We start from the raw sequence: 26,533 nt of genomic DNA, 5'->3' as shown, positions 1-26,533 counted from the left end.
AATTAGACTTCCTCGAGATAACGCGACTGTCTCCTAGTGGAGCTGCTATAACGTCGGAAGAAAACAACGAAGAATAGACTAGCGGTAGCTATGAGGTCATCGGGCAGACTATCGAACGATTCGGCGGTTTTTACGCCAATCGAACCGATTCGAACCCGAACATACCGGCCATATTGATATCGGGACTTGATCGTGAGTCATAGCCAAGGGTATGCGTATCCAACGCACGCTACCAACGCTAGCCAACGCGTTATCGTTCGTGGCGGTATCCCCTGCCTGCCTGCCTGCCTGTCTGTGTGTCTGTCACATCCTCGCTGCCGTAGTACATACTGTTGCCGTTGATTGACCAACATCTAGAGCTCGGCCATTCAATTTACATATCCAGAAGCGGGCCACCCCCCGGGTGCGTGTACTAAATGTGCAAACGGATGCCGAATCCGGTGGCCGGCGCCGATGGCCGGTCGTCCCTGTAATCGCCACGATGCCAACTTGTTTAGAAGTTTGATTTATGATTCATGATTCTCGACCGCGTGCGCACGCGCGATCTGCGATCGAATGGTTCTGCCATTTTGAAAACCGATTCCAAAACGGAAAGGAAAATGAAACTAGTGACGCTTAAAACCGGCCGGGCCACCACCGGACGTGGCACGGCGTCATTGCCCTCTTCTTCTTCTGCTGCTGCTGCTGTTGCTGCTGCTGCTCTGGCGAAGGGAAAAAGGGCGAACAGCAGCAGCAGCGCAAAAGGTTTATGAGAACTTTGAACCAGTTCAGCAGAGAACAGCAGGAGTGCAACCGGCGTACCCTAGGACCTCACGGGGGCGCCTTCTAGGGCCACAGGGCCAAGTGCGGTCCTGCTATCGCGCGTTGTTTTATTCTTGGCCATAAATTATTGGCGATCGCGCCGAGCCGCCCCGTTTATGGCTCCGGTCGGTGTATGTATGTACGGTACGGTGTTGCAATAAGAAGTGGTGGTGACGGTTTCGCGGGGGCATAAAAATAAAAAAAAAACTAGCCCCATAGCATAATGCAAAACCAAACCGCTCGTGTGGTGGTGGTGCAATGATAATTGACACGGAAACCGGAAATGTTGAGCAGAGCTCCATTGTGTGTTGTGCTCGGGAGTCGGGAGAGTGGCGTGGTGGTGGTCGATAGCCCACAATGGTTACCCCACCCCCCCGGGGTGGGGGGAGTGTAGCATACTTCGATAGCGCACTCCAATTTATGGTTCGCTCGGTAGATAACCCAGAACTGGGGAGTCGTCTCAGTCAGTTATGGTGTCCTCTTTCCGGTATATTAGGTCACGTCACGTCGCTAACCTTTCACGAAGGTGACCCACTCCCATGAGGGCCCTGAATTGGATGTTGAGGTAAAAAACCACGTCCCAATATGTCACAAATGGTAGCAAAGATCGCACGAATAACAACGGAGCAACAACAACAGAGAACCGGACCAGATTCGTGGTTTCGCGATACCTTGGTCTGCCCTTCAAGTCCGGCTGCTGATGATGAGCGCTAATTGCGAAGATAAAGCCATCGCTGCGAAACAAACACGCAAATCACCATCATCAACGGTCCACCGGTGGTGGTCTGGATGTTCATAAAAGATTTTAATTTATGTGCTGCCCGCTGCCGCTGTGCGCCCCAAAAACCGGTTCCTAGCGGGGGACGAGTGTTGCGTTTGCACTTCGCACGTTCGCGCGGCCGCGGTCTGCATCGCGACCACGCGTTCCATCACTTTTACTGATGGCGTCGTCGATCGTTGCACAAACATCAAAAATACACAACGACCGGGACAGCAGCAGCAGCTGTTGGTGGTCGTCATTCCGAGGGGTTAATTTATGTAATTTTGCTTTCAATTTCGTGGTGGTCCACGACCCACCTTCGCAAAATCGCAATCGTTTCGCTCAATTCAATCGATCGAAAAAAAACCCCTTTTTTCGTACGTCATCAGCCTTCAGGAGATCCTCGAGCTGAGTCGCGGAGGTGTTCCGTCGGTTGGTGCGACATTCCAGAGCACATTAGTAAGGAATGCTTGCGCGGTCTGGCGTTTTTACCTTCTGCGAAGAAGAAGCGCATTAAGGAAGGGTCTCTCTCTCTCTCTCTCGATGGTCGGCCATTGGAATTCGAATCCATGAATCATGCTGCATTCCTCGGTATGCACCACCGCCCACACCTTTTCGGTCCTGAAGTCCACCTGATAAACCGCGTGGTGACGCGTTGTCGGGGTCTCTCTTTCGTTCTACACTTCTTCGTTCGCCATCATCATGCTCGGCTGCGCATCACCAGCATAAAAGCCTCCGTTCCGTTTTATGTTTCTCTTTAATGTTGTTCGGTTTTTTCGTGTGGTAGAAAAGGGATTATGTTGGCGCTCTAGATAACGCGCGACCGTTTGCGTGGTGACTCATCGAGGTTTTTGGGCGCATACAAGTGAAGCAGACGCCATCCATATGTGCCAGCCAGGTTGTACCAGGTGTACGTGCCGTGGGCACAATGTTTACGCGACATCTTCACGACACGAGCCACAATTGCCGAGGTTTCTGTATTTTACGAAGGACTGCGGCTCTTGCGGTGCATCAACAATAACAACTACAACCAGTGGTTGCGTCTCTCTCTCTCTCTCTCTCTTGTTCAGATTGCACCCTTTAGATGGCCACAGGAAGAGGCAATAAAACGATGATCGAGCCACGGAACAAACCACGCAAAACACGGGATTACCTCGGGATCAGAGATCGTAAAACCCTCGACGCGGCACTCCAGAGAGTCAGGTAGCAGCCCAAAATAACCGACTTTTTATGATGCGCAGGTACAAGGGTGCAAGGGTAATGGCGGACCACCAGGAAGAACCCCCGTCAAGGGGTTCGCAATCGGTTATCGATGCGGTTCGGTTCGACGACAATGTCTGTCGGCGGTCGCCGTCTCTCTACCTCAAAACCCATTGGTACCAAAAACCCTGGTTGGTACCACGTCAACCGTCTGCAACTGAAATCGATCGTAATCATTAAATCGGATGCCTTCGGTTACACGGTGGGGTGGGGCGCACACCCGGCTGCAGGTTGTGGGTTGCCCAAAGTACCCAAAAACCCAAAAGCACAAGTTATGATCCGCTTCCGCTTCGTTGCGTTTTGCGAAAACAGGTACACAGGATCGTGTACCGGAAAACAGGGGACAGGACATCACGCCATCCGGTCCGGTTCGGTCTGGTCCGGTCTGGTCGGTGCAACAGACAACATGCGCCCGGCCACGACAGCGACAATACAAATGACATCACATTAAGCGCATGTCTGTCAAGGAGAAGCGCTTGCCGGGGAAATTATTTATGATCCGTCGACGTCCACGACGACGACGACGACCCGTCGACGTTCCGATCGGCGGCAGTGGATTGGACCGCTTTTTGTCATTTGTCCCTCCTGTCTGGGCTTGTGTCTTCTTGTTTTGTCTTTTTGCCTCGGAGCATAAGTAGTTTTCCCAATGATTAAGGGAAAATTAATAGAACTAGTGCACGGTTGGCGTGAGACCGGGGATGGATGCCAGCAACACACGGACACACACACGCAGGTAAAGGAAGCGCATGATGAAGGCATCCATACTGCTGCACACACACACACACACACACACACACACCGACATATTTGCGCGTCTCGCCAGCGCTGGCCTTTCAAGATGCCGCCATTCGTGAGATTATGATTGAAATTGAATCTCGCCACCGGGGTCACCACCCCGAGGTCCGGGGCTGTTGGAGTGCCTTTTTCCCAGCCCCAGGGGCCCCCGGTGCAGGGGGAATAGAGCTGGAATTCGGGAAGGGAATGGTGTGCTGGCAGCAGAAGGGCCCGAGGACAGGCAATGTGCACTGAGGCCCCGTGGTATGCAAGCCATGCGAGCCAGACCAGACCAGACCAGCCAGCCAGCCAGCCAGCCAGCAAGGTTGAGCGGTTTGGCTAGCGAGTTCAAGGGCACCGAGCGATGATCGTGCCGGAATATACGGAACACCACCACCGGTCCACGACGACGACGACGTTGGGGACGCCGGATCGCTGATTGTTTTTATTGATAAGCGCACTTTACGGCCGTTTTATGTGCTTATTGTTACAAATGTGTGTGTGTTGCAGTGTGCCTGTGGTGGCCTATCGCTTCATCGCCAAGGTGCGCGCCTGCTGCACGCCCTGCGCGAAGCCATCTTCTCGCGGAAGGTACGGCCGCGCGGCAGACCACCTCCTTTTCTCTCATTCGCCCTACGGGTACTGGTACGCGGACAAAACCGGAATCAAACAGTTGAGCCACGGTTCGGTGCATGGTGTTGCGCCGCGATGTAGACTGCATGCAATTAATCTGACAGTTTTGTTGCGAACCATGTTTGCTATGTTGTAATCAATGATAAATAGTGTTCCCTCCATGGGAGGGCTTTGGGAAAGGTGGAGGGAAAATTGTTGACAATCAATCAAGTGTGCGCAGATAGTGGAAATCGGTGCACCAAATGGATACTTTGGCTGTTTTGTTTTTGTTCGTGGAGTTTAGGAATTAAAATTAAAAGAGGAACGTTTTAGAAGGTACCACACCAAATAGAAAGTAGTAATAGTTCACGAAATTTAAGAGATTAGTAATGTAAGTTAGATTTATTTGTACCTTTTTTTTATTGTGGGTTATTTATGATTTTTATGCCTTGAATTGAGGCGTATGCCTTGAAAGTCGCTAAATCAGCAGCAAAAGTGCTTCTACATTCAACGAGAAAAGTGAAAGTGAACCCATTAAGATATTAAGCATCATTGCCATCGTGCCTTGCACACTAACAAATCGTCAATAAATAAACATGCTACTACTATTTCTACAGTTCATGAAATGTTCAGCAAAAAGAGACAAATGCATATTTGTGGCTAACAACTATCAATAGCAATGCAATTACGATCGAGTGTGTGTGGATTTAATTTCAACTCCAAATGGAATCATTCGAACTAAAATTCAGAGTAACATGTTTTTCCTATTTTCAGATTAGATTGACGATGAGTTTACTTGGAGAAATGGGTTTATAAGGACTTGCAGTTGCAATATAATGCTGTATTCGTGTATCAACACAAGGTGCCAAATAACAAATTTACGCTAAACCGATGACCACGAGTCAGACACCTTAACAATTGAAATTATGAAATTTGAAATTAAAATAGTGTTCAACACTAATTAAAAATGCAAGCAACAAACCCGATACTACTGTTTAATTATTCAAAGTAGTAAAAGCCATTTTTTTTGCGAAACTTATGCGTTATCTTCAGAGCGAGCTACTTTGCACCAAAGTAAGTTTAAACAACATTCAAAAGGAACAGTTTAACATCAACATCAGCGACTCTTGCATCACAAAAGCACACACATGGGACGTACGATTCGGTCATTCCGAAGCCAACTCATGTGACTCTTACTTTGCCGAAAGTCGCAAGAAAGTAAACACACAACCGGCACGTAATGGACGGCCATCGAGGCCCAGAAGATGTTATCATGGCCGGCTGTTCGTTTCTGCAAACAGCTCATTACTCATCGGGCCGGGAATTACTCACTCACCGTCGATCGATTCCGTTTCCGTGTGAACGGCTCTCTCTCTATCTCTCACACACATACCTTCTTCCCCTCTGATTCACCGACGTGTCGATCGATCAGCCGCTTAAAAAAAGGGGTAAAGAAGCTCGGCGATGACGCAGCCACCGCATCGTGCCACTCAGCTTTGCATACATTTCAGCATCTTGTCCCGAAGTCGCCCGTCGACCACCCAGCTGTCAGCTGCGGACCGAACCGCACCGAACCGACCCGGGACTTCAGATCACCATCGTCCGGGAGTCCGCGCGACATCTTGCGATCAATCATAATTAACGCGCGCGCGCTCCGCATAAATCGTCGATCACGTCGCGCCATGTGCCCTAGTCCCCACCGATCGTGCGCGATCGCGGCCCACCTAGAGGACGCCTAATTACGTGATCGATTGTGATGGGCGAGCAGTCGTCACATAATTTCGTGGATTAACCGTTCGAAACGGTCCGGAATAGCACTCCTTAGTAGTGGTGTCCGGGGAGGGTATGCTCCAGATACGCGCTCCCTCCCCGAGTGCGAGGCGAGGGACCGATGAGCGTAAATTCCGATTAATGATCATATCTCGTTCACACATATTTGTCAGCCACAGCAAAAAGGGGTAACGGGTGGCAGGAGAGTGGATCACCTCGGTGCAAATCGCGCCGCGCTTTCGGGCCGTTGGCGCTGGAACCCGATGTTGTCTCACACCTTGTGTCCGGACAACAAGACAAATAGTACCTCCCCCCTTGTTGGGGGGAGGTGGGGTCGGGTGTGGCCACCGACTCTCAAGTTTATTACGGTTTCTCATAAGTGGGGTGGTCCCGCTGGGGGTGACATTTATCACTGTCGATAATTAATTTCCCGTCCAGATCAATCCCTCGGAGCGTGACGCCAGACACCGAAACACACACACACACTCACACACACCGGCGCAATGCACTTGGGAGTGCATTATGCACTCCCGCGTTTGCACGATCACGCGAGTCTCCGGGCCGGTTGGGTGGGGAGGGGTGAAGAAATTTGATCCCCGTCCCCGGCGAACAGTGGTGCCAGTGTGCCTTCTCGGTGCCAGCCAGCCAGCCAGCCAGCTCCAGTGCAGTGCCCAGTTAACCCATTGCTCCATAAGTTACGAAAGCACCCAATAATGGAACCAGGGCCTCCCGAGAGAGAGAGAGAGCTGGAGTGCTGGTGGTGGTCGCATTTACTTAATTTATTGAAATATTGCACACATTGTTGAGCGCGATAAAATATGATAATTGGATTGAACCGTTTTTAATGGCGCACTCCGTGCACTCTGAGCACACCGAGCAGCAGCAGCAGCAGCAGCAGCAGCAGCAGCAGCAACAGAGCCCTTGCGCAAAAGTGAGGTTATGTTGTGTTGCTCGAGGCGTGGCTAGAGGCGTCGCCGACTGCGATCTGCGGGCAGATTAGATGAAAGCGGCGACTCCTTAATTGCCGCAGAGCCGCAGAGCCACGACGACCAACAACAAGAGTCCTTGTTAATGGATGTCCTCGTCGATGTCAATATTGTTCGAACGAAATCACGAATTCCGGACCCGCCCGGACGTCTACTTACCCTCTGTAGAACGAGCGGCGCCGAGAAGTCCTTGCCGCCCTGGAGGCGGAAGCCCCACGCCTGTCCATCGCCACGCTGCAGACGTACTGTGGTCAGATTGGCCATCTTCTAGAAGAGAGAGAGAGAGAGAGAGAGACAGAGGGAGAGAGAGGCAGAGAACGTTAGTGTAATCGATCATCGATCATCAAACGAAATGGCGCTGGGATTGAGACGCCGTTTTTGTTGTTTTTTTTTTGAAGCGTCACAGAGCAACAGATCCGACATCTCCGACAACGTTCTGCCCCGCCCGGAAGCGGAGTGTGCAACCCAACCTTGGCTCGTGATTGCCACGCGATGACCCCTCCCCCCCCGCGAGTGCACCCACCCTGTGTCTCGGTTGATCGGGGATCACCACCCCAACGACAGCAAACTGCAACAGGAACCCCCTTTCGAGCGATTATTATTTGTATTTATTTACTTTTCAATTTGCGCCACCATCACCACAACCCCTTAAGCTCACTACCCCCGTACCACTTGCACCTCCTCCCACACCGCCTCTTGATTGCAGCCATTTGTTGCACGGACTCTTCATCGGACTCAGAGCTAGAGGTGCATCTAAAGAGCAGCAGCAGCAGCAGCAGCAGCAGCAGCACGAATGTTGTTTGATCAATGCCGACGCGGGACCCACCGGGGGAGAGGGCAGAATGCTCGCGTGATGTGGCCACTGCTGCTGCTGCTGCTGCTCTTCAAACAACGCAAGTCTCGAGGGGATTCGCGACGACCAAGACGACGATGGACCGTGGGAGTCACTGCCCTCCTCTTCTTCTTCTTCTTCTTCGTCGTCTGGTCGTTCACTTTCGATAGAACGAAAGTAACGACGGCGGATGGAGTGATCTGTTCGGCGGCGACGAGTCCTCGAGCTCGCGTCCAAGTCGTCGACGTCGTTGATTGATTTCTCTTTAGAAATCACAAGGACACTGAAGGATGGTCAACCCACCCTTCCCATTTGGCGCGATCAAGTGAATGTCCCTCAAGCGGCGCTTGGCTTTCGCTTTTTTGCTGTGATTTCTCCCGTGATAGAGAACCCTTTCCCTTCTTCGTTAGTGATTGACCACCCTTGGGATGGGTGGTGCCCCCCCCTCCCCGTCGATCGCTTCATTGTTCAATCGAACTAGTCAGAGCCGACATCAGGCACAGGGGAGTGCCTCCAGGTGAGGAGGGGAGGGTGGAAAATTAGGGTGTGACCGTGCTGACAGAGAGTAATGGACGTGCGTTTGGGTCCACGGGATCGCGATCCGTCATTCCGTGGTGCTGTGGTATGCAAATTTCCCTTTTTTTTGCTTGCTTCGCTCACCGGGATGCACCGGGAATGCACCGGGAATGCACGCCATTCCCGACTCCTTTAAGAAGGCTTGGAGAGCTTGCGTGTGATTAATGGCATGACTTTCAATACTACCGCGTCTTTGTCGGGTGTTGTCGGAGTGGCGGTTCGCTGGATGGAGAAATTATTAAATTGTCCCGAACCCTTATCGTTGATCCGTTTTCTATGCGGTTCCCCCGCCCCCGGGTGAGTGAGTGCGAAAGTGGAGAGTATTGTGCAGGAGTAGAAGAAAGAGGAGAAGAAGAAGTGGGGTCTGATCGGCTCAAAACGGCAGACCGGGTCCTTGACTAGCTTGACACTAATGTTGACACTGATACGACGACGACCAAGACACGTCGAGTGACGATGACTAAGCCCCTCGGTTTGCGGTTCTTTGTTTTGTTTTGTGCGTATTGACCGCGTGCAATTCCAAGGAGATGTTCCAAGCCTGCATTCTTATCTGCATGTTGCGAACTGCATCCAAGCAACCACCAATCCGCCGGATTCGAGGCTCAAGCAGCGCATGCGTTTTTTTTTTCTCTCGAACAAAGTGACTCTCGATTACTCAAGACACACAAACTTAGTTGGCGCTTTGGTTCCGATGCGGCCACATTTGCTGATACATTAACATGCTACCCCTCAAACACCCGTCTCTCGATGCACCTCCTGCCAGCAGCACAGCATTAATAGCGACGCGAGCGATCGTAATCATATTTCATCCACCTCAACAAGGGCACCCCTTTGTCTCGCCTGCTCGCTATTTGCTGCGTTTTTGCACGCGTGACATCATAACCACTCCACAGCCAGTCAGTCTTTAGGCACCATTTAGTGCAGCGTAAGCGTGCGCGCGCGCCTTTCTCTCCCTACCCTACCCCTTTTTGAAGGATTCCTTCTTTTCATTCCTCTATCTTCATTCTTCTACCACCAACTCTCTGAAACGCTCAACTGTTGCAGGTTTTTGCATCGGTCTGGAACACCTCACTGCTGATGTTTGTGTCCGGGGGTGAGGGAAGGCGTCACCAGTGAGTCAACCCCACAGTTTTCACTCTCATATAAGGCCCCCCGCCTCAGCAAGGCCCTTTAAATGGCCTTTCGTTTCGTGTTTTCTTTGGAGACGCATTAAAGGAGACCGAGACTACAACGACTGCAACGATCGCAGCAGTCGCGCTGTTTGGAATTCGGTAATTGATTGCAAAAACTGTCCGTCTGCATCGTCTCATGGGACCAGCAGACCACAGCGGGGTTGTCACGCGATCACGATGACACCAGGGCCGGACACCGGTGCGGACACCAGGGGATCTTCCTCTTCTTCCGCCGGTTTTTTGCTTTGGTCAGCACGTTCTTGCGCTTGCTTGAGCCACCCTGAGAATGAGGTGAACACCAGCATTAGGGCTGTGTGTGTGTGTGTGTTTTCATTGCCGTTAGTGAGCGAACGAAACATAAATACCAGACACGGTTCGCTGCTACCACACACAGAACACACACAGCATTACACACAAACACTCCCCGTGACCCCAGTGATCGCAGTGGAAGTGGATAGAAAGAGAGAGAGCGACGCGCATCTTCACCGCGTTCGCCAAAAAGGTCGAAACGGGCTGGGAACGGCGCTTCTGCTGGTTTCCATTTTCCGGCCACTTTTCCAGCACTTATACTGTCACCGGATAACGGGCGGGGAAGGCAGAGGTGGATCTCGCATGTAATTACCACGAAGGCCTCGGGACCCCGGGAGTGCTCCAGTCTGCCAGTCAAGTGGTTGAAGTTTTGGAATGGGAACCAGCATTCCAATCTCTCAATCTCCGTGTCTCGTGACGGTTGTTCCGTTCCGTGCCGTTCCGTGGTCTGTCTGTCTGTCTGTCTGTGGGCATTACTCATTCAAGGTAACGCGCGCGCGCGCGTCTCATCCACAATCATCCACCGCAAAGGTCATGAATTTGCATTTCTGGCTGGACGAGAGCCCGGGCTACGTCGCTTCCTGTCCGGTGCTCCAAGTTAGGTAGATTCGGAAGTTCAAGTAGCTCCAAATGAGTTCTGGTGGAGTAAGCGATCCGGTTCTTGCAGAAATCGGCGGGCTTAAACCGATTATGGCCTGGCTCGGAAATGGATTGAAACAATTACTCGCAAGCTTCAAGCAACCGGCGGCCCCGGAACAGACGAATGAAGAACAACAGACACACACACACAGCACAGCAGAATCGAGATCTCGCGGTCTCGCTGGTGTTTTGCTACCGAAAACTCGCATCCACCGAGAAAATGCAGACAAACAGAGCACTTTTGCACTACCATCCTCAGCCACTCGTTGTGCTCGTAGCTCGACTACCACGACAGTCGCCGTCGCGGAATCGGATTCGAAATGTAGCTCCAGAAGAAATTAACATCATTTATCGAGTGTCTTATTCCTTCCTTCTTCCCTGTTTGCCTCCGTTTCCTTTCCTCCGAGAAACTCGAAACTGCGCGAATGCAGTAGACCAGTTAGCGAAGAAGGAAAAGGGGGAGAGGGATAACCTCCCCACCCCTACCCACCACGTATCGGAAGCACATCGCGCTCGCGGGAAGTGCAATGAGCTCGCGAGGGCGCGACAGCAGCAGCAACAGCCGTTTTTGCAGCAGAATTGCGAAGCGGAGCATTCTTGGGATCGTGAGATTTCTCATAGATTACTGGCAATAGAACGGGCAATGGGGTGCGAAAGCCAGAAAGAGAGCGTAAGAGTCATTTGTTCCGGGGCAGTGAACTTTCAATCGTGGCACCCGCCTTGAAGGTGTCCGGGCTGACGGATTCCGTTGACACTTTGGATTGCCGGTCCCGTTGCGGGCGTTATTTATGTTGTGTGTTCGTTTGTGTGGTGGTGATGCGACACCTCGCTTGTTGTCGGCACCCAGCTCGCGACAACCATTTAGCCTGCAACAGCACCCACCCACCCCACTGGACACTGGACTCGACGTGGAAGTAATGGCGCGATGATTTATGGCGAAATGTTCAAGTATAACCAGTCCAAACCAGGACACATTAGAGATGCGGAGCGATTTGTTGGACTAGGAAGATGCTTTATCAACCGCGTAGCAACTGTTTTGCTCCGTTTGATTTAGATAGTTTGAAGAGATGATAAATTATTGATTAACAATCCTAATTAGTCGATAAAAGCTTTGTTATGCATCTAAATCTACTCTAAAAGTATCGTTTGGTGCAGTTCTAGATAAATTAAGATTCTTTCTTTCTTTCGAAAGCGCTCATCGAGCAGAACAGCAGTAAGAATGATCCAGAAAGTATTTTGAAACCAGTCTGAGCCATAATATTATGTACATTTACACTCTGTTCCCATAAATATTTAATACAGAACATTATTGAAATGCATTACATATCCAATTAGCGCCCAACGAGCTCATTAATAGCAACCGAGAAACCAGATCGATTACGCCAGCGGAGCAATATGGTGCTGCTGGATGAATGGAATGATTAAATAATTCAATCCACTCCGCACCGAATGCACGATCATGATCTAATTTTGAACCCACTCTTCAAACACACTCCCCCGGGACATGCATCATTTACACCATTCGTAAGACAATCAAAAACCCCGCTCGCGATGGCCACTCGCGTAGGCCAAGATCGCGTGTGCTGTGATCTGCTTCTAACGACTACGACGACGACGACGACGATGGACGACGACCAAAGCGGCCAGCGGATTTACTCGCGGCTCATTAGTGCAGCAAATTTATTCATCCATCTGCGCGCGACCGCGGAGGAAGAAGAGGAGCAGATCCGATCGTTCCAACCGTCGACGCCGGCGGCAGAGCATAACGCGATGACTGACTGACGTGCAGCTGGCTGGCCAACCAAAAAGCGGTCGACGATGCACTTCCCCCCCCCATTTCGAGTGCTTCACGTGTGGTTCGATGATTCATTACGTGGTGCTGGCGATGGGCGCACACACGGGCACCCGGGCACCCGGACACTGATTTGCGCCAAAACTGAAGACGTCCATGCGCACTGGTGCACTGGGGCAAGCGGACCGCCATAACAGTGGGAGAACATAAAAAAGAAAACCATGCAGCGGCCCCCCCTTTTTTGGTTGCCAACCAGTGGGGCTTCTGCTTTCGTGCTTTTTATTTATGTGTTCGCGTCGCGTTTTGGTTTCTTTTTTCTTTAACATTGACCATCCTTACAAACATACACTTAACACAGAAGCCGGGATTCAGTTTTGAAGAACAAAAACATAAATTCATAAAAGCCGGAAAAAAACCAGGAGGGGGCAACACCAAGGTGGTGGTGGTTTGCGTGCTGATCGTCAGTAAAGCAACCGAAGGTTTATGGCCGGACCCGGGATAAATTGCTCACCAAACCCACACAGCAACAACAAACATTAAACAGCAAAAAGAGCATTTTGCTGGAAAATATTCTCTCACACACCCCGTCCTCACCGTGGGGAATGTTGCTTGTGCGAAGAGTTTAACTTTCTACGAAGCCACGAAGCGGTGTTGGCGGATAAGCGCATCTCCACACACAAACACACACACACACACACACACACGCATACGGGTGCTTGGTGAAAGATGGACGCGCACGCACCCTTCGAATCGTAATTATCGAAAGACGCGCCAACGCGGGACACTTGGCGGAAGGTAACGACGCCAACGACAGCTACTTGCGCTGGTCGCTGGCATGATGATGATGATGACAACGACCTAACAAGCGTGCAGGCCCCTCCTCGGGGAGGGACCGCACTCCCTAACATTGACATTGAATTTCCCTCTGCACCGATGCCCGGTGTGCGACAACCACCTGTGTACGTGTGTGCCTAGGCGCGGTGGCCGCCGCAGCATGCAGCATCAGCAGCAGCATATGCAGTAGAGGCTGCTGCTGGTTCGCTACTTAGTAACGCTCGTCTCGTCTGCATCACTTTCTTCTCGCTGACGACGACGACGACGACGATGCCGTTGCCTGCCTTCGGTTCTGACCTATTTTTAGTTTCCGCGAGTTTCGAGTACACACCCAGACCTTGGCTGATGGCGGGTCCGGATGCAGTGCATCGCGGCCGAGACGTCACAGGAGAAGGAGAGCTGCTTAACTTAATCTCCGTCCGTGCGCGCGCGAGGACAGACCATTTTGTGCCATTATGTGGCCATGCGAAAAGCGATTATTCGCTGCGCGGTGGAAGTGTTTGGCTTGCATGAAAACCCCCTGCTTGCTGCTCGATGCTCAAGTGACAGCATCTCCGCTCTTCGCGCACTTCGCGGATACTCTCAACGAGGACGGCGGATTAATCATCCTGCGTACGCGCGTCTGCGTACGTTGGCTGGCAGATGGTTTCGGACCTATTAGCTCCTCCAAACGTCAAGCCGTCTACTTTGTGTGCGCTGGGATCACTTGTTGGAAGACAGTACGATCGTTTGTGTCGTTTACGACCGCCGTGCTAAGGCACTTCTCCGATCCGACGCTTTCTGCTGTTTAAATGGCGATAAATGAACTCCCCGCATAACAAGTGCCAAACACCCGCAAACATGGCTGTATCGGTGTGGGAGTGGGAGGAATGGTTGGTGGAAAACAAAAATAGATCATCTTCCTGCGAGGCAGCTGGCCAAAACTTGACAGGCAAAATGGAATGGAATGGAGCGGTCGTGTGCAAAAATTGAACGACAAACGCAGCTGGCCCGGCCGGGGCCGGGTGTCAAGGTTCAAATTGTTCGCCAATAAGGGGGTTCGCGAAAAAGCATTAACTAATTAACTGTCAAGCTAAATCCATCAACAACAACTGGATACTCGGCCCCTGGGAGGCAAAACACTTTGTAAAGCAGCCAGGGGGCTGAGAGTCAGGGAAACGGGGCCGGGTATAATTCAAAAATAAATTCCGGGTCCGTTCCCGACTGAACGATAAAAAAAACAACTGGATGCTAGATCAAAGCGAGCTATGAGAGGTGTCGTTCAGTGCACCTAACCTCAAAAAAGGGGATCAAATTTGACATTCTACAGTTGGTTTTAACAGGACCAGCATTTTCTTTTAAAATCATGCCTTTTTCGCAGACGTAAAGATGAATATGCATCTCACAAAATCATCTGCTTTACCACTTTCACTGTAATTTAAGGTAAAAAAAATCCAACGTGGCCTAAAGTTAAGTCGCAATTAAGGGTAGGTGCTAGGCAAATAGTATTTAAAAAGAGAGGGAATGGAAATTGCTCAATTATAGCGAGGAAAAGGTGAAAAGCTGGAGAGGATCGATTCCCACCGAAGAGGCCAACTCTAACCTCGACGCATTAATCGATCATCCCCGAGGGTCCGTGTTCGTGCGGACAAGGATGTTGATTTGCGAATTACAATACACCCGAAAAGGACAGAAATGAAAGATGGTCCACCTCTCTATCTCTCTCTCTCTCTCTCTCTCTCTCTCTCTCTCTCTCTCTCTCTCTCTCTCTCTCTCTATCTCTATCTCTCTCCTGAACATTACCTTCGCTCCTGGAAATTCCACCCTTCCCGGGGACCCTTTGGACCAAAAGAAAAGAGAAATTTCACATCCACATCCGCAAAAAAAAAAATCCGTCGATCGCGGTGCCGTTGCGTGCCACCGGATCGTTCGACACCCGCGTCGTCGAGGATACGGATACGGGACACCAACCAACCACACTCCATCCGGGTTGTAAATCATCCGTCCTTCGCTTAATTGCATCTCGCATTCAACCCGAGGATTTTTTTCTTTTGCATCGTGCGTTGCTGTTGGCTGCAACTCCTCACAGTCACAAGCACAAGCGTCGTCGTAGTCGTCGTTGTTGTCGTTCTCACGAATGAGCAGCTTCACGTGATCCGCTGGCTGGATCCAACCAAGGGGCAGGTCCCCTTGGCCACCGATTTGCATCAAGCGCGTCCATTGGTGTGACGATGACCAGCGATTGCGAACCTTCCTCTTCTTCTTCCTCTTCTTCAAAGGCACAGAATGGGCCAAGGCGAGTGAAATCGTCCCTTTCGCCCGGACGCACGTACACCCGGTGCGCACACACACACACACACGCATCGGTTTAACATAATTACTGACCCGGGGTTGACAGCATGATGCGCTGCGCGATGCTGCTGCAGACGTTGCTTCTCATTCACGCCACCATTACCATTTACCTTCCTCCAGGCCGTCCCTTTTTGCACTGCCAATCGTCAATCGCAGCGTGGTGCTGCTCGCCCTCCCTCACGTCTGCCTGCCCCCCCGGGGGTCAGCAACCGGAGGTGAACGTGATTTTTCTCGATTTTTTCTCAACCACCTCAGCGCATCCCTCGCAGCGATCATGGGTCGCAGCATCGTTCGATCCTGGAAGCGGGTGCGATGCACCGGAAACAGCATGGAAACGGCCAAATGGCGATGATTTCGGGGCTTAATTTCGGAACCATTCGCAATCCTGGACGCGCGAGCACGATCCGTGGGCACGTTGACTGCTGTCTGACAATGCGCAGGAATGTGACCTTTTTTTTGCTTTGGCCTTCATCTCTCTCTCTCACTCCTTTCTTTCCCTTTTCCTTCCTTACACCAATATATCCGGCTGGATCGTATAAATAAATGTCAGCTCGAGCAGAGCGCATTTGGGGTGCGTCGCTGTTCCCGGCGGGTTTTGTTATTGATTCGCGCCAGGTAAAGCGGGGGAAAAAGCGGGAGGAAGGACGAACCGCCGGGTTGATTACATCGATTTCGGCCAACCACCAATGGCCAATGGTGCTCGACAACAGACACACAAGCATCATCCCACGTCTGGGCATCTGCGGCACAGGAGACCGGCGGCCACCTTGTCGATCCTTGTAGCAGTTGTTGGGCGTATTGTTTATTTATGGGCTGCAATTCCGGAGCAATTCCGGAGCAATTCCGACACACACATTTCGCCCCAGAATGCGACGATCATTATGTGCATTGCATGTTTGCTTGTCTTGGCTTTCATTTCCAACATTTGCACGAAAAACATGTGTTGAGCAAATTTCACTTCAGTTTCATTCGATCCCCTTCACATTTTTGGAGCATTCTTTCTTTTTTTTTTTGCAAAAATGTTAAGAAGATGCAAAACAACACCACGAGCCATCCATTCCCGGACGCCATTGAGGGTTTGGCATTGGTTCGAACTTCGTAATTTATTGATTTAGAACGAGATACGCGTTCTGTTTGGCACGCGATCGCCAGCACCATCTGGCATCTGGCCGTTTTGTTCGATGCCAATGCCAATCCACAGCTAATACCAGCCCTCAGTACAAGCAGGAGTCCAACCGAGAGTCTGTTGCCTTAGTTCCGTGCCGTTCGCGAAGCTCCGTCTGTCTGTTCTGTTCTATTTATACCATCGCAATGGTATGTTTGCGACGACGACGACGACGACGTCCAACCAATGCTTCGCATCCTGAGACTATTTGCTGCTCGATCGCTCCTTGGCCACTGGTGGCCACGAATCCACTTGTTCCTTCTCCGACACTGTAAACAACAGGAACGGGATCATCTTTCACGTTCCGCTTCCACTCGACTGCGGGCGGGCTCGCGATCACCGTTCTAACCGATGGGGCCAGTGCCAGTGCCTGATCGTTTTTGCTACGTACCCAGACCCGGACCCGGACCCGGAGCTTATGTAAACACGGGCACACCGTTTCCGCTTCCCAAAAACCTCAATCCCTCAATCCTTGTGTGCGGAGCTACACATTTTCTTCGCTTTTTCCCCTTCCATCCCGCGACGGATGACGATCGCGAGGGAGTCGACCGCCATCACGTCACACACTCGTCGTCGCCATCGTCGTCGCCATCGTCGTCCGTGATGACAATTCGAAGGTTAGTCCGCACGTCCCCGGATCCGATCCGGCTTTGTCTGCTCTGGGTTCCAAGGTCTGAAGGTCCCCGCGCACAGAATGGTGGCGCGCGAAAGTGAAAGTCAACAAGGGACTTGACATGGTCGCGATGACATCTCGAGTGTAGCATTCTTCAGCGCCAGAAGAAGATGGCGCAGAAGAAGTGTGGGTCGCTTTTCGTTCCGCCAGAACGAGTTTCAAGGCAGACCACGGTACACACACACACACACACACACACACACACCCTCATTCACTCGTTTACCGTCATCAATCACGCGCAAAAAGAGAAGAGAAAGACAAGGAAAGAGAGTAGTGAGTGTTCCGTGCTTGGCGCTGTCACCGGACGTCTTCTGCAAACAATCAACCCTTTCGTTTTGGACATTCCTGGCCGGTTTGCCGGTGGCGGTGTGGTCAGTGGCAAACCAGAGAAACGAATCACCGAAACCACCACCGTCTACCACTTACGTCAGCGTGACGCAAAACGGAAGCAGCACAGAAGAAACATAAAAACCACGACGCACTAGCACCGACGACGTGCACGATCGCGAATGATCTTACGTAAAATGTTCGTAAATGCTTCTGCATGCTAACCTGCGTTGAAAGGAGGCACACATTCGCGCAGGAGCAGCAGTAACCGGATTTCCCAATCGCTCGATCCCCTGGATAAAAGAGGTCAAGCTTAGGAACGCTATCCACCGTTTTATTGACTCCGATCCGATCCGTGATTGGGAAATGAGCGCCGGAGCCGCTCGAGATCGCAGATGATGATGATGATGATTCAATTGAATCAACACTGGCCAGGGCCAGGGGCCAGGCGTCAGGGGAGGGTGGGCGTTACAACATTATGCTGCTGTGAGCTGCATCGTCTTGAACCCACGAAAAAAAAAAAAACCATCTCGACCGAACTTCAACCACTTGGGTGGGGGTTGGCCTAGTTTCGCTTCCGCTGCCAAGGACTCGAGAACGGCTCCGGGTCCACCGGGTTACCGAGCGCACTGTAATGTTTGCCGTCAAAACAGATTATTTACATGCCACGGAGTGATGATCGAGGCGGTGGTTTGTTGAGTCAACAAGCCGAGCAGAGCACTCGAGCAACACGACCACAACATAAGCCTTGTCGTGTCGTGCAATGTACTGTCCATGAAGAGGACTGCCGGGAGCGTCAAATTAATTACATTTGGCAAATGGTACTCCTGGTACATGACGCTCGGTGGAATGCATGACGCGAATCCCCACGGCTGCTAATGGATATGCATCCTGCTCAAGGGGTGCATTTGCTGGTCGGTTGATCGCGAGTGTGTTGCGCCAAACAGGGGTTGAGATTATTAATGCGATTTGGCTTCTGCCAACCGCGACCAACCGGCCCAGCACGTTAATCTTATCGATCATTCATTGATTGCATTTGCCACGAAGATGGGGTGCGAAATCAGCGAATGTGTTGTGTCACTTACCTTAGGTTGTTAGGTTGTTGCGAAATGCTGTAAATAGAGAGAAAGAAAGAGCAGAAATCGCAGCGTTAGCGAGCTATCAGTTCCATATCCTAATTTAGCTTTTAACGGAGGAGCAAAACATCTTCTGGTGATCTGTCATCAGAGGGTTGCTCTGCGCAACAGATGAGTGCCAGATGTTTCGATCGCCGATGAGTCTCACCCTCTTACTCAGTAACACAATGTTACGCGCATGAATCATCGCTTCGGGTCGGTTTCCCGCGAACCCGCGGTGGCATATGAGTGACAGATAGAGCCTCGATCGATTATGCTATAAAAGGGCGTGTATTCCGTGGCGTGGACCATGAGGCCCATATCGAGAGATAAGGCTGGAACTGGCCGCCGTCTAATGGCGTCGTTAATTCCGTGAATGGCGTACATGCGCGTCTCGGTCATTTTGTTTTGACAGCAACAAACGCAATATTGATGTTTTGCCGTAGGTCAGAATATGCTTTACAAGAGAAGACTGTGTTCTAGTGACCTCAAATTAATCCCAAAGTGAGGTTCCGTTGTTAGCTGTGGAAAGCACGGTCCGAAACTCCAATTCTCATGCACGTGGCGAGTCCAAGCAACTCGTTGGCCAACGATATCGCCCTAGCACTGATAAGCACTGCCCCGAACTGACAACCGACAACGTGACTAGCTCGTTCTGGTTTCAGCAGCGCAGCAGCAGCAGCAGCAAGAGAACACCCTAGACCTAAACACTCAGTCCTCATTACCAATGCCTAGGGGCTTCAGATAGCACCATAGACCATCGGTGTGTACCACCGGATTTGGAGGCTTTACATGTACCTCAGTCAATCGCAATGCGGGCCCCTCGGGGAGAAATGATGTAAAAACGGACGGAGGAACGAATGCTTTAGCTGGAAAGCATGTGAAAGGGTGTTTACTCGCGGCTAGCCAGCTGTCACACAATTTCTGCCTAGCCCACCATCACTTATCTTATCGCCCTATGACGGGCGCATTTGCTGGACACATTAGTGTCACGTCGTCGGTTTGATTCGACCACCACCGCTCGCTCGGTGGCTCGAACAATCGAGGACACCATTAGGGAGCCGATGCGTCACACCAGCCTGTGAGACTGTGAGGTCAATGTCAGCGAGAAACAAAGTCTTTTTTTATTCATTTAGAATACGGCGGCCACTGTTTTGTAATTTACAGATTCCAATGAGTAGCAAAACTACGATATGTTGGGCGGACAAAACGTTTTCAATTTAAAATACGTCCCCGCACCGCCCGGCCCTGGGTTGGACCATGGGCAGTGATTTCGCCGGCGCTGCGCTCTCCGCCACGCCACGGTTGTTTGCCACAATTTTTGCGTCTAAAAATACTCGGCACACTGAACGAAGCAGCTCAACGAGCAGTCCGCGTCCGGATACCGCGAACTGACGGCGTACCAAGACCTCGTCCCTCGCACTCGCGGCCACTCCAAGATCACCGTTTTGGCAGCAGCAACCGAACGGTGGCGGCGAGTGATAGCGGTTTAGTGAACGAAACGTCCGCTAAAGCTGAAATTCTTTTTTCACTTTGGAACCACGAGAGACGGGGAGAGGCTGACCTCACAATTACAGACAGCGCAAAGTCCCTCGGTGAGCCCGGTGCGCATGCGTCCTCTTGACTCAAGAGTCACCGCACGCAAAGGGTGGCGCACGAGAAAGAGAAAAAAAAATATATGAATGTTTCTGCTTTTGCTTCTGCTGCTGCTGTTGAAAGATTTTTCTTCGAGCATATTTTTAAAACATGAACGAACGCGAAGAATGTTGTGCATGAAAAAAGGGCTGGGCTAACGGGGGGGGGAGTGGGCCAGCGGGCGTTGGGAATTATAAATAATGCTCTCACCTTCGCGATATTACAACATGGCCCGGGGTGGCGGAATGGTGAGCCAGTGAAATAGGTTAGGGTTATTGGTTTGGCACCGTTCTGGCACCGTCCGTTCTGGTATGCCTGTGGTCTGAAGGTCTGATGCACACACAAACACGGTGATGGAAGGGCGGAAGATTCCGCTGGCGCCCTGCGCCCCTTACGCTGCTCTGTAGGTCAGGAACCCCTCTCGACAGCGACAAGTGGAGTTCACGAATGCAGAAGGAGCGCTTATTCCTCTCCCAGCCCAGTGAGTGATGTTTGGCCTTGGACCACCAAATCCTGTCAGACACCGGACGAAAAGCGGGAATTTAGTCTAAAGGATGAGTCTCTTGAGATGATCGTGATCAGTTCTGCTTTGATCATCACGATACAGTGTGCTTTCTCTTCTCGTTGCTTGACGCGCAAACATTGAAAAGCTCACAACCTTCCTGGGGTATCCACGTGTGTGGCCTTATACACGTGCTCCTAGAGGGCGAGGGCAAAACACTTTGTATGCTTTGCTGCACGTTCAACAAGGAGATCTCGCGATCGAGCGCGCGAACTATTTTTACCAATTGCTCTATTGTTGGCCCGGTCCTCAATTGCACCTCGCGCGTCCTTCGCCAGCCAGAGAGAAGGCGGACAGCCTCGAATCCACATATTTGAAGACACATCAACACGCTTAAACTCCGGGCACGACGAGCTTCTGGTGCCCAAATGTCCACGATTATCGAAACGTCAAATGTCTTCCATCGAATCCGACACACAACGACGACGACGACGACATCACAAAGCAGGTCGGAGCACGGAGGATTCGCAAATTACTCCCCGGCCTCTCGGCGCTCGGAGTCGCCTACTGAGCCTACGCTTTCGAACTCCTGGCCCGGCCGGCCGGCCGGCAACTCCCTTTCCCCGGCTGGGGACGAGCCCCGCAGTGCATAGCCGCGGCGTCGAACTTGAAATTCCTTCAATTTGCTGCTCGCACACGCAGCATCGGAATGTGTTCACCGGTGTTCGCGCGCCAGTAAGCGCTCTCTGCCGACCTTCAAATCGGTCGGAGGCGAACAGAACAGAAACCGGCTTCGTCCCCTCCCTCCCTTCGATTCCCTTTGCTTCAAACTCCGTGCCCGCCTTCATGTGTTTGAAAAATATGTTTTCTTATTTAACGTTATTATTGAGACGCTGACGCTGGTGATGTTGCTGGCACCGGCACGATCCGTTGATTGATCGGTTTGTGAACGCGTGCTGCTGCCGCTGGTGTAGAGTGTAGTACCTGCAGAGGAGGCAGGGCGCCCACGAGGAATGGGACTTTTTTTGTTGTTGTTGATGCTGGAGCATATGCTGCGTGGAGTCCGGTTCACGCCGGATCCCCTAAACAGCGAGTGAGAAGATTGATTGTATTGCAGGCGCGTGCTGTGCTGCATGAGTCACAGTTGGTTTGAGGAATTCCTCGCGAATATAAAGTGAGGTTTGGGCTGCAATGAGAGAGAGAGCTCGCTACATCCCGTTTGGTCGTTACATTGACACACCGGCTATCTATTTCTCGCCATATTTTGAAAGTGCCACCCCCACCGACGCCCCTTCGAAATAACCCATTAGCCATACCCGTCATCAAAGGTAAACACTCGAAAGCACTCATCACCAGACGAACTCTATCGCGCCCTTATGTCATTAGTGTCACTTATCTCGATCACACTCGATCAAAATAGAAACAAAGCCGGCATTACTACTACTTGTTGTTTACCATCCCCCTCCCTGCACCTGTACCTTTTACCCTGCTCCAGACGTTCTATTCAGTGTTCTATTCCGCCTTTGGAATGGAATGACGACGACTCCGTCTCCGTACAGGTGGGTTATTGGTTGAACAGCTGCGTCCCACTTCACGCACCACACACACACACACACACACACACACACACACACACGACGACCACCTTAGACGACGTTTGCGGGGTTTTTTTTTCCTGTTGGGTTCGATGTTTTGCAGCCTCATTTTTCGCACACCAATCTACCAAACCGGCAACCGTGGAACCCATCAACCCCGCCCCCCCCCCCAATCTTACCCATTCGCGCTCGCATCGACCGGTGGCGAAGTTAAATATATCCTCGCACATCACCGCAGGCGCGGTTTGGGGTTTGTTAAAAAAAGAAGCAAACAAGGTTTTTTTCTTGTGCTCTTAAATTTACTTCTTCTGACTTATTTTTGTCTCTTGGCGTACTTTTGTTTTCCTTCTTTTTTCTTTTGTGTGTTCTGTTGGATCTCGCACGACGTCCTTTTCGCTTTTCATTTTAAACGCGCTCGGTGTTGCCGGTGACGAGAGTGTTGGCGGAAAGCCGTGTACCGTGTTCTAGTGTGCGACGCATGCTTCGGTTCGCTAGAACAAGTCGAGGCAGAACTCTGTTGAGGCTCTCTGCGGCGAGCTCATTAAACTGGTTCCTCGCCGAGTGTGTGTGTGTGTGTGTGTCTGTGTGTGTGTGTGTAAGTACGAAAGATTCGCGCGAGCGCGCGTGGTTGTGCACGGTGTCGCCATGGCGATCGCGCCAACTACAAAGTCACCAAACGAGTCCTTCCGCGTCCGAGAGCGCCATGGCGAGCGTTTTGAGAGTTCACTTCTACCCCGTCTACCTCTTCTCCTCTCGTGTGTGTGTGTGTTCCAGTCCAGGAACATAAAAAAGAGGATGCAAACCATCACGGAAGAGCCCAGCCCGGGAGTGCCGAGCGCCCAGCGGTACACCGATATGCAAAGCAGTCTGCCCCAAGAGCCTCCCGTCGAGCGCAGCATTTGGCCATAAATTTGGCGCTTCTCGTCGGCTCCAGGAGAAGCCTCGAGTGAGAGAGAGAGAGAGAGAAGGAGATGCTTCGCTTCCTTTAAGCGGATCAGCACAATCAGTCCCAAGCTCCAGCAGCAGCAGCAGCAGCAGCAACAGAAGAAGGGAGTCTCGCGATCGCAAGAAATGGATCGACGACGACGACGACCGGTGCAGCGAGTGAGGCTATTCAACTCCGTCGCCGCTTCCGTCGAGGTCGCATGGCAAAGCGTCGTTGACCAGTTGAGGTGGGGTGCGTGGGTGCGAAAAGCGGGGAGCGCTGGAATAAAGCTGCCAGCAGGAGAGAAGAAAAAAAAACGACGCCCCTCCTTCCCTTCCGTTCCATCGCCTGCATCGGCGTACCTTCGCCCTCGGTGCAGTTGCTTCCAGTCCAGTCCTGGACGCGGAACGCGCGGCGCTGGCGCAGATGAAGGCGTGAAAAAGGCGTTCATTTAGCGTGTTCGCCGTAGCCGTAGCATCTTTGCGTGTGTCGCCGTCTCACCTCATCTTCTCACCGTGGCCCCCGCTCTGGACAAGGGACAGCAGCGCGGAGTCCGGAGTGTAAGAAGAGGATTTACCAGCAGAAGAACCTCGATCTCGCCGGCGACGACGACGACGACGACGACGACGACAACAACAGCGGCAAACGGGCGACCAAAAGATGCGCCTTTTTCCAGTATTTTATCCTTCGACAAAAAAAAAATAGTTGGCCAGTAGGTGGTGCTTGCAGAAAAGAAAAAAAAAACGTGAGCACCACCTCCGATACCACACCATTCTATCCTTGCCCGAGAGGAAGTCCGGTACGGCCAGAAGGGTAGACTTTATTTTTAGTTTTACTAGCCAGTGTTACACTCCGTTCGGAAAGGGATTCTCTCTCTCTCTTTTGCTGTCTTTTTTTTCTTCTCTCTCTCTCTTTCTCTTTCTCTTTGTCTCTTTGTCTCTCTCCCCAACTCTACTACTTCTTTAAGTTCTTCAAATTTACTTCTTTTCCTTCGTCTTTTCCTGATGTCATTGAGATGCTTTCAATCGAAATAACCCGATGATTCGATCCTGAAACACAATCAACAAACGGCTGCTGATCCCTTTGAATCAGCATTTGGCGCACTTTCGGCTATCCTTGCCCTTCCTTTGACTCACCTTTTCCGAGACTAAACGTCAAAGGACGATCTTTGTGGGGTAGTAGTAGCGCTCGAAGGTGCACGCCGGTTTTCGTTTGCTTTTTCCGAGGCCAAAAGGCGTCACGTCCGCTCGTAGCAAGATCACTCTCACTAGAACAGTCACTAACAAATGCACACACACACAAACTCACAGTCTGGCGTACACACAAACACGCACACACGATCGTAAGTGCACACACTAGTAGCTTTACTTGTTACGCAAACGCTGCTGCTGTTGCTCCTTAATGCTGCAGCTCCTAATCTGAAACTCTATTTTGAGAAAGGTGGTTATGGGTATTAGTGTGACGTGTGATACACTGGAAGGATCTCCAGTGATAATTCACTAACAAAAAAGGGCGTCCTGTTTCGTCCTGTTTTCACGATGGCGACGGTTTCCAACTGGATCAGCCCAAACAGGCCAAAGCACTGTTCTCACCGAGCGCGGATCGTTCGAGATCGTTCGAAGTAGGTTTTTGCTGGCAGTTTCCTCGCTTCGCTCGCTCGCTCGCACGGACGCACGCACGCTAACGGTACACGATTCACTTTTCACCGGAAGCACGTACGTCAAGGCACCGCAAAGTGAAAGCTAGATAAGGGGGAAATTTGCAACACACACACACACACACCACCACTACCACGCTGGCCTGGCTAGAACGAATCGAAACGACGACGCCACCGGATCGGTGATCGCACAATCGCAGTCTCGCAGGATGAGCTGAGCCTGAGCTCAAGACGATGTTGCCTAGGGGCCCCAGGGGAAGAAGGAAGGAAGGATGGTTGGTGCACAGCACACTCACTACGGTACGGTAATCCGCGCAAAAAACCACTGCGCGCGCGGACACGATCGTTCGTTCGCTCGCTCGTTCGCTCGCTCGCTCGCGGTTTGCTGATTTTTATTTTTAGATTCAAACGGAAAATTTCCTCGGAAAACCAACCGTCTGACTGTCTCTCGGTTTGCCACTTTGCGCGCAGAAGGATCGAGGCCGTGACGTAACCCGGGAGGGAGCAAGCGGACACCGGGCAAGGAAAATTGGAAAAGTGCCCCCCCGGCACGTGGAACTCTCACACCTTGCACCTTAGCACCGGAAGAAAAAAAACACCGAAACCTCGATCGGGATCGATAGACGGACGGGACCACCGCACACCGCCGGTTTGTGGTTTCGCTACTCCTTTGTGGCCTTGGCCTTTCGTCTTAATCTCGTCTCTGGTTCGTGGCACGGAGTTCCGGAATGATTCGTTCACACAATGATCAATCACAAAACGACACACACAGAGCCAAGGAAGAGCGCTTAATGGACACTATGCACACAGGATTCACGAAAGCGAAGGTTGGGAATGTACAGGAAACCAGAAACAGACGACACCAGGTGCTGACGGACGGACGGACGGACTTGCCTTTTGCGCGCTTGCTTGCTCGAAGCCGAACCGACCAGCTCGGAGGTTGGAAATGAACTTAATCATGGTGAACGCTCGGCCGCTGCTCGATGCTGCTCGAGGAGTGAATCATCCACCCTCTCGCGTGCGCACGAGCCGTGAGAACGAGAGAGAAGGAAAGATAGACAGAGAGAGAGAGAGAGAGAGAGCGCGCGCATTGAGAGAGCGAATGCGTGACGACAACGCGTGGTGTCACGATCGTGTGCAGTGATTAGCGATTATCAAGGGATGGGAAAACGGAGGGGGTGAAAGGAGTTGAAAGGGGGGAGTAGATTAGGCGCCAATTTATGACCGCTTACTATAACCACGCACACCGCGGTTGCGACCATTTGTGTGAGATAAACGGAACGGATCTTTCTCCGACTGTTCCGTGATCGGTGGCTTTTCGATGAAGAGGGCCGCGAGACGCGATCTTTGATTTCCGATTCTGCCATAATGATGGGACAATGGTTGGGTGGAGGAGAAGAGCGGTACGAGCGGCCAGTGGAACTGTTTCACTTTTTAAAGCCACTCGTTGGTTGGCCTGGCCTGGCCTGGCTTGGCGAGCGCGATCTCGCG

General features: G+C 51.6%; 1 protein-coding gene across 12 annotated transcripts in view; it reads right to left on the bottom strand.

Moving 5' to 3' along the window:
- The window catches only part of LOC125957966 (PDZ and LIM domain protein Zasp-like), a 42,595-nt gene extending 17,784 nt beyond the window's left edge, over window positions 1–24,811 (bottom strand). For 9 of the 12 annotated variants that reach the window (XM_049691036.1, XM_049691038.1, XM_049691042.1 and 6 more), the window contains exons 1-3: window positions 24,522–24,811; window positions 18,699–18,725; window positions 7,123–7,230 (exon numbers count right to left, since the gene is read on the bottom strand). In XM_049691036.1, coding sequence (XP_049546993.1) covers window positions 7,123–7,227 — 105 coding nt within the window. In that variant the 5' untranslated portion in view covers window positions 7,228–7,230; window positions 18,699–18,725; window positions 24,522–24,811. The remainder of the gene's footprint in view (window positions 1–7,122; window positions 7,231–18,698; window positions 18,726–24,521) is intronic. The other 3 variants (XM_049691033.1, XM_049691034.1, XM_049691035.1) reach the window with 3 other exon arrangements.
- Window positions 24,812–26,533: the final 1,722 nt, after the last annotated feature.

Source organism: Anopheles darlingi, chromosome 3, assembly GCF_943734745.1.
Source record: "Anopheles darlingi chromosome 3, idAnoDarlMG_H_01, whole genome shotgun sequence".
In the NCBI taxonomy this organism is placed as follows: Eukaryota; Metazoa; Arthropoda; class Insecta; order Diptera; family Culicidae; genus Anopheles; species Anopheles darlingi.
This window is presented reverse-complemented; position numbering and strand designations above follow the sequence as displayed.